This window comes from Watersipora subatra, chromosome 5 (assembly GCF_963576615.1).
Source record: "Watersipora subatra chromosome 5, tzWatSuba1.1, whole genome shotgun sequence".
NCBI lineage: Eukaryota > Metazoa > Bryozoa > Gymnolaemata > Cheilostomatida > Watersiporidae > Watersipora > Watersipora subatra.
Window position 1 is genome coordinate 58309387 of NC_088712.1, and position 12487 is coordinate 58321873.

A 12487-nucleotide genomic window follows, 5' to 3' on the forward strand; every position below is an offset into this window, starting at 1 on the left:
TGTTTTAAGGGGGATACACTTATTTAAAGATTTAAAAAATAGTAGGAAATTGTCATATTGCAAGTAAGGCTTTGTTTCAGCTGTTTTGGCCTATAGAAAACAAATCTGTTAAAGAAATCTGCAGATTAAATTTAAAATGAGAACTTAGACAAAATTCTACTAGTCAAACTGTTTAAATATTTTCCTTCAGTAGGTCTTTCAAACTCCTTTCCTCTGCGAGCCATTCAAAAAGCAGAATAATGCAGCCAGTGTTATTACAGAGCGTCACACAGAGGTCACAAGTGCCACACTCTATCAGGTGATTCAGGCAATACCAGAGCCTATAATAATCCTATCTACTGAATCAGTCTCTACTCTGTCTCCGCTGCTGAGAGAGACAACTACTGAAATCTGAAAGGACTCGCTTCTATCAGGTGAGCTACTAGATATTTAATTGAAATTTGTTTAAAAACAAAAAATTAAAAAAGTGTATTGTATGACTATGACTACTAAAATAATATAAAGTTTACTTGTCTAAAAAGATTTTTGCTTTGTGTTTGTATAGCTATATGTTTCATTCATAAAATATAACTACACTACGTGTTAGTGATTATCCAGAAGCATAGCCTTATGTTCAAAAGTCATTAACTTAGGAGAGAGATAGAGAAATAGAAAATTTGATTCCAATTCAATTTTGTAGGTCAGCTGGCAGCTTTCCACTACTTGGCATCAGCAGTGGAATTAGTTTATTTGGATGCCAAAAGTACACTACTTTTTAACTAAACTTTGTAGCTATGTGTATTAGGGGCTTTTAGCACTACATTTCAAACTATGCAAATGATGAATGTTACTATCTAGAAAGAAGTTTTGTTATACACAATTTAAATTAATAAGTAATCAGCTAGTTCTTATGAAGTTTTGGGTTTCAAGTATTTTATCTTCGTAGAAAGGCTCAATTAAGTTTGCTTCCAACTGCGCACCAATCTTTTTGCCCTAAAATGTTTTACAAAACTAAACATTTCATACGTGAGATTTTGCTAACAAATTATTAGTTTTTGTAAATTATTGCTGTTACTATTGATAGACGTTGTTCATATTATAGATGTCATTCGAACAAGGTTATGGATTTTCTTTTGATTTGCCAAATTTGACTTTATTATGGGTTACTCCTATTTTACTCCCAGTTTTCACAAAAAGCTGCAGTTTAAATAGTTTGAAATATTAAAAGAATGTGTTAACTAGGTTATGTCAAGGTGAAATCTAAATTCTGTCACGATCATTTCAGTGCCTCATGCCTTCTAGTTAGAGAATAAAAATGCATTATATTTTATGAGTTTTGAAAATCATGGCAATGCATTTTTTCAAATATTTTCCAAGTATCAAGTTTGCGTGGTCAACAAGGTCTGTAATTGCTTCATATCCTGCAACATAAAATGTTTTTAAATTAACTTTTAAGCAAAAAGGGGAAAATGCATATTCGCATGAGTACATGTCGGTAGAGCCAGTTATTGAACCTGGGCACGGTCAAGCTTGTTGGCTAAGCGAATTTTTTTGCTAGCTTCCGCTCCATTAGTTTGAAAAATATTTTGCTGACTTTAAACAACAGTATTATAGAGATTAGAGCATTCCAAGGCGCCAAGACCTCTATAGGAGGAGTATTTTTATCCGCAAGTGTAAATATTTTGGTTTGCTTTGACTACGTGGTTTACTTTAGTGACACATGGCCGAAAGCCTGAGGAGTGAATCGCTGTCACTGCGAGTAAACACAAAGGAGGATGTAGTAATGGTTGATTTGGCACAACGTTCTGCATCATTTACATTGTATGGGAAGGCTGTTCCCTCATTTTAAGCTGCTGGTCTATAGAACACAACTATGTTGTGTAGCTGCGAGCTAACATAGTATCCAGATTCACTTTTCAAAATGTGGGTTACTTTCTCGTAAAACAAACTTTTGTATTTTTTGGCTGAAAGTACTGAAATTGTAAATGTTTTCAGCGCGCTAAAGTTTTCATTTCCAACAGAAAAAGCTAGAACAACTTATATTTTTTGAAAATCATGTTATCTGTAGGCAAAAGGTTTACTATAAAGTTTTCAGTTGTTAGTTTTTTGTCCATGTTTGATGCTAGCTTCAAGCCTTTCAAAAAAAGGTTATATGCTAAGTGAAAGATCTACATATTAGTATTGTAGTTTACCTAAGGATTGGTAATAACCTTGTTCTTAAACAGCTAGCATTAAGGTATGAAAGATGAGTTGCTTATGGATGAAAACCAAACTACCAGTAACTGTAAACAACTAATTCATCTATCAGGGGGTTGAGTTACCATACGGACGTTTGTATAAAACAAAAATATTGGAAGAGGAAAAATACTGACCTGTCATGAGCTGAAAAGCTTTCTTTGAGGTCATGTTATGTAGTTTATCGGCGCTTCTACCTGGTCAACAACTATGACATCCAGTTTTACTGCAATGAGTGTTTTACTGTAAACCTTCCAGTAGGTATTAGATGCAATAGCATTGATCAAGCCAACTAATGGTGTAACATTTTATTTGCATTCCTAAGTTGTTTGTTTGAAATGGCACAAGAGTGGAAGGTTGTTTACATATCTCAGTACTTGAGTTGAAGAAAGTGTCTTACTATCGCATTATTTTGCTATCAGAGAAAGTTCGGCTTATTTGGCTAAAAAGGAAACGTCTTTTCAACGCCACAGCATTGAAGCGGTGCAAGGTTAAAGCATTGCAGCGATGCGGCGTTACGCTGTCAAAGCTCCAGTTACACTACACAGCTGGTCAGGCAGCACAGTCAGTCATCAATGGCCACTCAGTGTATGTGCTAATGGCACAGTTATAAAAAGTAAAAAATTTTTAAGTTAGCGTTTTATGTGAAGTTAATTAACAAAAAGATATGTCTCTATGGCATGCTGCTTGCCAAATACTGTTGCTATGGTTACAAAATTTAGCATCAATGTTTGTTTCCTTAGAAGTTATAGCAGCTATATACATGCATTGCTGGCGTAAAACTTGCATGCTTTTCCGAATTATTGATAATAGGTACAAATGTTGAGCCTATGATCAATAATTACCTTGGATGTTTTTAAGGTCATCTATTGACTTACTGTACAATAAAACCTTTAGATAAACTCATTTTTATGCAACAAAATCTGGAAAGATTTTGTCTTTCAAATCAGTCAAGTTGAATCTATACAGTAATCCTTTGCTAGTTTTTAGTTCAGGTTTCACGGCGTCAGTACTTCGCTGGTAAAAACTATTTATTTTAAAAAAACTTAAAAGAAACAAAAACAAATAAAAGCAAAAATAAAAAGATAAAATACATAAAATTCAAATCTCTCTATTTCTCTGACCCAGTGAGATCCCTTCTCGGGCATCATTGTAATAGCAGTCACAATGGTTTGCTGTTCTTCTTGTGTTTTGTGATGTGTAAAAGAAAAAAATGCTTGTGGCATGGTTCATCGCGTCTCTTAAATGTTTACGAATAACGAAAAGTGCTTTTCTTAGATATGAGTTTATGGTTTTCCTTTTCACAGAATTTCCCACATCGTACAGGGCGTCGGTTCCGACTATCCGTGGAGAGGGAGGGTTTATGGTATGTTTATGGTGGGTTTATGGTACTTAATGATAAAAATTAGATCAGGGCAGCTGATGGTATCTGGTCAATATTTGCTCTAAATGAAATAATAATTATGATGGTAAGCTATGCTCATAGTTGGTGTCAGGAAACTCAGCTCTTTAGGAGGGGCGGTTTATTACATAACAACTCCTACTTCCTCCTCACAAATAAATCAAAAGTTTCTGGCTATTATGTTTCCTTTCAAATGTGCTTCTGATGACAAATTTCAAATGCGTAATGAGAGTTGTTTTCTCAATAATACAATGTGTACTGTATAGTTTTGAATCCACTAAAGAAAAGTGTGTAACTGACTAATACAGTCAAGTATAAAGCTGTCATTACCAAGTTGCCTCCTCAGCGATCGGACGAGTAGTACGAAATTGTCTCGAAACTTACTAATAAGTTAGCTATATTATGATACCCTAAACTATCTCTTGGCAGTAGAAGACTTCGGGCTTCAGAATAAAGTGTAGCAGGTAAAGTTTTACCATCTAGAATGCAAACAACAACAATTTGCGCTCATCATTGCTATACGTTACATTTGTCTCTCTCCTTCTTGCAAACTTTGCAACAAAAAAGAGTTAATTTTAAAACTAAAAACAAGCATTTTCCTTACATCTGAGACGTTTATTTTTATACGTAAACTCACAAACTTGTTTGCGCATCAAGCAGTATTGAGGTCCTATCGTAAATAGCTATTATGGAGTTGACAAGGATGACAAAAGATTTTAGGATATAGACAAAGTAGTTCTATTATTCAATTCAGGACGGGTCTCCGTTACTCGTCCCTACTCATTTTTGGAACCCTTATGATAAAGTGTTTACCAGTATTTGCTTTGAAGAGAAGCTTATCAAGAGATAAAATCTTTTTCAATCTTTGTTTACATCATGCTTGCTTACATCGTGCAAAGCCTGAGTCCTTTGCACAGCACGCAAGCAATCGAGGCCTTTCAGTGTCATCAATAAACAAAGCTCTGACACCTGCAAATGATAGCAATTTATATGTTGCTTTGAAATCTCATAATGCGTGTCAACTAATCTCACAAACAGGCCTTTAATATTACAGCATATGGGAATTAAACATCACTGTCTTATACCATCTTAGTTGTGTAGCTCCTAATTATATTTGATTTTTTGGTTGAAGACTTTGACCAACACTATTCTGACATTTTTACAACTGACAGTTATGATTAGCATCTAAATGTTTTTAATGCTAATGAGCTATTAATTATTATTAATGTATTATTAGTTATGTTCTGTCTAAATTACTTTCATGTTATCTCCAATCTGCCTGACCATCCCTTACATTCCTACTTCTTCGCCTGCTATACCTTGACCAGACACCAACACCTTGCTAATCCACATTATAGAGCAGAGTTATGCAAAAAGAGTTTTTTCTTTAAATACATTTAATTTACTATACTATTTTTGATTTTGCTATTATTTTTGTCTCGTCTAATTTGTTTTGAAAGCATTTAATGGTTATAATATAGTTTATATTTCTGTAAACATTTACAGGTGTTTGTTTTGTTCTTTGTTAATAAGCAACTTATATATTAGGCTCTAATCTGACATAATTGCTTAGTTTTTGCTATTAGAAATTTTCTTGATTGAAAGTCCTGCGTGCGCATTATGCGTAGTTCAGTTTCTAAAAGGTCTTAAAAACACCAGTTACCATAACAACTTTACACAGATATTAAAACTGTCCAACATTTGCTTGCTGAGAATAAATATTAATTTAAGCAGCTATTGAGGTTATTTTTACTGCCTCCATCTCTCATCTACTTTTTTTAAAATCATTTTTACAAATTTGACGCTTTTGTCAGACGATGAAAAAGGTGAAGTTCTATTTTACAAAAAAAACAGTGCTAAATACTTGTAAAAATGTTAGCGATGCATGCTATAAAATTTGTAACTTTACGAATTGCGACAGTAGTTAATATACATGTAATATATTAATAAGCAATAATTATTGATAAGCAATATTATTGCTTATCCCATGAAATTTATTATTATTCGTTGGTTATTCTCAACTCATTGTCTGGCAGTATGCTGGTATCCGGTAGGAGAGCTTCCCTCAGGCGTTCAGTAATTTCTGTAATATTCTCGAATTTTATGACTGAACAGAAAAATGTGCACTATTGAGGTCTGCAATATTAATATTATTAATAATATCATTGTTAATAACCTGCGTTCGTTATTATTATTGCAGACCAAAAATTACTATTATTATTATTATAAAAAACTGTCTTCACAACTAAGTAGTTGGTAGCAAGCGAGTCCAGGCCTTAGCTTAAAGCTAAAGGGGTATCACTTTGGTGATTCCTTCTACTACAGAGCTTGTCATAAAATCTGTACAGTTCTTAGCAGCACTGTTTTCTGAATTATTTCGAAAGGCAGTTCAACACTGACATTATTAATTATTATTAGCATTAATTAATAATTAATTGGTGCTAATAATAATTAATATAATTATTATTAGAATTAAGTATTATTACTATTATTGTCATATTATTATACTGCTTATGCTCTCCATTAAACCTCCGATTGTCACTATGTTCAAACAGATGGGAAGTCGCGAAGCATTTGAGATGAGAGACTCAAGCCATGAGCTGGTTGGGGGAGACAGTAAAGAACAAAAAGGATGTCATGTCACAGTAGCCATGGGCTTCTGCCTTCTTCTCCTCGGCCTCGTCATCTGTGTCGGTGTGGGAGTCGTCATCTTTTTTGCAAAGACAACTCCAGAGTGCCCATCCGTAAGTTAAAAATTTTTACATAGTTGTTTCATGAGAATTGAATATATTAAACCAAAGTAATGGAAAACTTCAAACTATTACATTCACCTATTGGCTAAAGATGCAATTTCCCTAAAAAAACAGAGATTTATCAGCTTTCGTAACTATGGTGATCCTAGCAAGCATGCGCATTACGATAAACAACTTGATACAGTTTATTTCTCATTCTATCCTTAAATTAGCTAACTTTTTTCATGTCTTTTAAAATATGGTAGATTTATTCATAGATGTATCAAAAAATTGAGCAGCAAGCAGAGCTCATTGGCAGAGATCATTGACCAGGTTGTAATTGCCTTTGCTGGTGTTTTTAGACAACTGCTGGCCTCAGTAATAATGGAATCTGGTGGAACGATCCGGATTGTCTTACAGCTTGTAAGTACTTGAGATGGTATAGCCTTTGACCGCAATTTTTTTGATGAATTTTCATTCATGAACATTAACGATAGAAAAAGTATTTATTTCAAGAAGTGTTTATTTGCATTCCAAAAACATGGCTTAATGCTTGAAGCAAAACTGGAGGTATTTTGTTGGTAGTCAAAATTTAAAAATTCAAACATTTTAATATAAAAAGAGTTTTTAAATTCAGAAACAATATTACCCAAAGAAGTTTCAATTTGGCAGGTAAAATAAACCTTGGCTCGCTATCAATGTAATATGCAATGTGATTCTTTCATGGTATAGGTTTTTACTTCACCTAAATCTGAAAAACATTTATATCAAAACTTCTGGCAACTCAAAATTTCTTGAAAGCTCTTGTCAGCTCTTTGGCCTTCTAGCTAAATTAACTTTTTAACTTTTAGCAAGATTTGGACAGAAAAGTTTCATTTTATCCTATAAACTAACATAAAAAACTTTCTGGTTAATCAGCAGAGCTCACAATTATCCATTGCTGAACTGGATTGTAAAAAGCTTCTCACAGTTGAATTTTATTTTTCACTTTAGCTTTGCTTTTTTAAATCTTTGAATTTCTAAAATACTAAAGCAATCATAGCTGGTCACCAGTAAATTTTATAAAACAATAGTTAAAGAAGCACCAACCATCTTTACATGCACTGAATTTTCCTGCCAACTCTCTCCAGTACAATTTCTTATAAAAAAAGTCCCTAGACATCTGTTTTCTAGTTTTCTATAAAACCATTTTGAAACCTTTATTCCAAAATTACTTGAAAGAATGAATAAGGATTAAACTACAGTTTCTGGTCATAAATTGAGCCGATCGCTTTTTTGTCAGTTTGTAAGTCGGTCTTTGGCTCAACTTTCTAGCTGTATAGTACATCAATGGTTCCAATTTTAATTTGCCAATACTAGTTTGGCTTCTTAATATGAACTATAGGTAAAATATGTTCTGGTTAAAACACCATTTTCTTGCAAAAAGATGACTTAAAGCTTATTTAAAATGAATATAAAATAATATAGAATCTGAGCTATTTTGATCAAGTTCTTTTGACAATGTATTGGTTATAGTTTGAGTTTAAAATATATGTGTATATATTTAATGACCTGATTATATTCTAGCATGCCTCAACAAGAGAGGGAGGAGTTTTTAACATGTTGATAAAAATTGGTGTAGCGTATAAGATAAAGCCAATATTTGCCTTGATTGCAGCTTGAAATGCTTTCTAGTGGCTATAAAATGCTGCATAACTGTGAGTTTACGGCTTTTGGCCTCTTCTCATCCTCTCACACGGCCATAAAGCCTCCTACTTATCTTACCCACTTCTCTCTACCTTTGCCCTTCCTTTCTTATCAGCGCTGACACTTTGAGAGTTTATTGTCCTGACAGATATGACCCAACAAAGATGAGCTTGCACAAAATTTTAACCTGTTTTAGCAAAAATTATTAGTATTTTTCTATCATTTGCAAATGTTCTTGATGTTGGCGATGTTCACGAACTTAAAGGTTGACTTGGAACAAAATTCACATTACAGCTATTTGGTATCAAAAGGTTCACCGTGTCTTACTCTGCTGTGTTGTAGGTGCCAAATATGTGGAAATGTGATTACAAGCTTTTAAAAGCTCAAAAACGAACAGCTAATCGAAGCCACCACAAAAACGTCGTAGTTTGGAATCTCTTTATTTCGATGACGTTCTCAAACATTGCGATTATTGCTTTGACACATAATTTTATCCCGTGAATTAGAAGGCCAATAAAAGGCTCATTATAAAACTTCTCGTAGCCCTAGTTTATGACAAACACTTTGGGTTTCACAGGAAAGCCCTTATCAAATATAAATGCTCGCTACTTTACAGTTTAGTTTCGGCTTGGTCTAATCATCTAGTCGTAATCTGATAATGTGACCCATACTTCCTGCCAAATAGTGGGAAAATTTTTTGCAGCATTCTTTGACTATCAAAGGTTACCAACAGGCTCGTCATGTCCATCAGAGGATGATAAGCACTTATTCGATCTAAGGTTAAAAAATTATATGAATTATTACGGTAGGTTTTGAGATATCAGTGCTCAAAATGACAGCATTATGATGATGATAAAATAGACGCATAGTGACAACAGACATGGTTTTATTGAATGCGTGAAGTACATTTGTGAAAATATTTCGACGAATGAGATTGCGTGAAAGTGTAAACAGAAGCCATCTTATTCATTTACGTCACATTTGAGCCCTTTTGGAAGGGATTCCAAACAACGGCGTTTTCGTGATGGCTGCGATTAACTGTTGGTTTTTGAGCTTTCAAGAGCTTGTAATCACATTTTCACATATTTTGCACCTACAACACGACAGAGTAGTACATGGTGAGTATTTTGATACCAAATAACTGTAATGTAAATTTTGTTTCAAGTCAACCTTTAAATCTGACAGCCAGGATGTTTCAAGATTAAAATTGACAAAACTTGATCACGGATAAATATATTGTATGTAGATCAAGTGAGAGTGTTATTATGATGTTTATAGTTGCAAAGAGATCGACAGAATACTGACACGTAACGCAGAAAGTTGAATGCAATAGCCTATATTAAGGATACCAGGGATAGCTACTAGTGACATCATTTTACATTTATTTCTTTTCTGAGCAATTTACCCCCAATCAAGTTTGTTGATTTTAATCTTAAAAACATCCTAGTATTCAGCACACCTCAAGCTTAAAAACAATCACAAATGATAAAAAATACTGATACTTCCTGATAAAACCTACTAAAATTTTGTGCAAGGTAATTTTGAGTACAGCTCTCTAAATAACAACAGACATAAAATACGACCTGAATACTTAAAAAACAGCAGAGCTCAGTTAACAGCAAACGTTGTTGGTCAAAACTTTGGCTGAGAATCACAACAATTAAATGACATCAGAGCTATTTTGGATACATGAGAAAGACGTTTTTGCCAATACCATATTACAGTCGTGCAAGTTATGGTAGATGATAGGTGGGCTCAAGTGACAATTGTGCAATTTGATTTAGAAATATTCTTAATAGATAATTTTACGATGAAATATGAATAAGGAAAATATTTCTGTTATGATCGTATAACATCATGTTCAATGGTGTCTCCTACCGAAACTTGCCTTTTTTGTTATTGTTTGAGTCCACAAAGTCTCATTATCACAGCTTAAATCTCCTGTCCAGTCCTAGAGTTCATACAGTTTGAGTTCTAAGGCTCGCACACTTCAGTGTAGTTACCAGCTTCCTTATAGCCTTAGCTTACACTATCTTTCAGTCACTCAAATGCTTGTACAGACCAGCACTAAATCTTACGGCTTATCAAAAATGAACTTACAAAGTTTTAAAAGGCCGCATAACTGTGAGTTATGGCTTTTGACCTCTTCTCATCCCCTCACATCGCCATAAAGCCTCCTACTTTTCTCACCTACTCCTCTCCACCTTTGCCCTTCCTCTCTTATCAGTGCTGACACCATACGTGTTTATTGTCCTGACAGATCTGACCCAACAAAAATAAACTTGCACAAAAATCTAGCAAATTTTCTTAGAAAGTGTCGGTTTTTCGATCATTTGCGATTGTTTCTGATGTTTGAGGTGGTCTGCCTGCCAGGATGTTTCAAGATTAAAATCAATCTCATTTGATCGCGGTTAACACAAAAGCAACAGTTTGACTATGATGTCTATGAGTGCAAAGACAATGACAAAATCTCTAGAGGCTTGCCAGCAGCTGCAGCTTGAACACAATAGCTGATAGCAATTATAGCAACAATAGCTACTAGTGATGTCCTTTCACATGTATTTTTTTGGGCATTTAAACTGCGATTAAGTTTTTTGATTTTAATTTGAAACATCCTAGCAGTCAGATCACCTCAAACATAAAAAAAAAGTTGCAAATTATAGAAAAACATCGATATTTTCCGATAAAATCTACCAGATTTTTTTGTAATACATAATCTACTCTACATGGCCTCTCTACAAAGGCTTGTTTTTTTCGGTTAATATTTTCAGTTTTATTTGGCATCAATATCATCTCCAAAAAAGAATGGGTTTCCTTTTTGGAGATGATATTTTCCATCTCGAACAGCAAAACTTTCCAAAAAAAAACTACTAAAACTTTTTGCTATACTATAGTCTACATGGCCTTGGTACTAAGGCTTATATTTTCCGGTTAATTTTTTCAGTTATATTTGGCATCAATATCATCTCCAAAAAGGCATGTGTTTCATAGTGTGCCTCTGAAGCAATAATTTAAACAGAAAAAATGTGACTGCAAGTTAGACTTTAGGCCTTTTGAATAACTCTAAATACTCTAACTTTGAATGTTTCTGCAATCAGCTGTAATAAGTCTGTCAGTAGGATGAAAAAGTAGGTAATTGTCTTTCCTCGGATAAAAATACTGGTTCAAAACAAAAAGTAAATGCATGTAATTTGCACAAAATCCTTTAAAGATTTTATGATCAAAAACAGAGTTCATGCAACATATTAGTTATTTTAGCCATTTAAATTTTTATTGACCCTTTATGAAAACCCTTTAAGGGTTGCCCTTCAAGATTGCCTAAATTGCGAATTATAGCTTTGATTTTTATGTGGTTTTGTGAGAAATTCTAAAATCTTTATGAAGAACAATCTTTCATTATTAAGCTTTGAATAGTATCAGAATAGGTTGAATAGATAGATAAAGAGTCTTTGAAGTAAGTTTACCAACAAACTGTAATAATTCTGTCTCATATTAAATGTTTTTTCTCAATTGGCTCAGATGGTTTTACGCTGAGTTTGATTTTAGCTTTCTCAACTTTATGACGTCTGCAATATATACAAATATTTTTTACTAATATGTTATTAGCTAAGATTTTATTTTAGAAAGGAAATTCTTTCTAAGTTATACTATACAAGAATCATAAAAAGAGCCACAGTTAGTCAATTTAATCAAATAAACGATTTGAAATATCACTCTTAGAATACTTTTCTCTGTTAAGGTTAGAAGGCACCCTCGGAGAGACCCCCATCTATATATAGTGTTACAAACTTACAAATGTCATAATCTGGTGTAGATTTTTGAGACAAATCTAATGGTATACTTGGTTTGTTCACCAGACAAACGGTTCTCATTTTATGAGTCAGAATGTAGTTTCGAAGTCTTGTTTTTCATGCAAAATATCTGGATGAAAGTCTGAGTGTACCCACTTTAAAAGTGGTTATTATAGTGCCAAACAGTGTATATCATGACAATATGGGAGCAGAATTTTCAATTACAATTTTTATTCAGGTAAGAAGAGACAAAAAGTCAAATATGCAAAATCAGGTTGGAGTTTGGATCGTGGGTTGGACCCCGTACACAAAGAAGAAAAATTTTGAGACCATAAAAACATCTGTTAGGTTTCAAGGATTAGCCATACAAAATTTCAAGTCGATATCTTTAAAATTGACAAAATGACAGCGTTTTAAAAATTGAAAACACTGACAAAAAGCCAAAAATGAGAAAACGTTGCCTAAAGTTTGGTAATAGAAAACGGATGATTTCTTTACAGTTATGGGCAGATGGATTGTCTCATACCCTTTTAAAACCCTCCACTTGAATATGTATTATTAAAACCCTCCACTTGAATATGTATTATCATCTGGTGCAGCTGACCTTCTGTTTGCCTTCCTAGCAGCAATTACCACAGGTTCAGCTGCCTTGTTTTTATGTA

General features: G+C 33.6%; 1 protein-coding gene across 2 annotated transcripts in view; it reads left to right on the forward strand.

Annotated features, from left to right (window-relative positions):
• The first annotated feature begins 269 nt into the window (after positions 1-269).
• Positions 270-12487, forward strand: part of LOC137397647 (aminopeptidase Ey-like) — a 50125-nt gene continuing 37907 nt past the window's right edge. For both annotated transcript variants that reach the window (XM_068083948.1, XM_068083946.1), the window contains exons 1-3: positions 270-413; positions 6172-6360; positions 6711-6771. In XM_068083948.1, the coding sequence (XP_067940049.1) occupies positions 6172-6360; positions 6711-6771 (250 nt within the window). In that variant the 5' untranslated portion in view covers positions 270-413. The remainder of the gene's footprint in view (positions 414-6171; positions 6361-6710; positions 6772-12487) is intronic.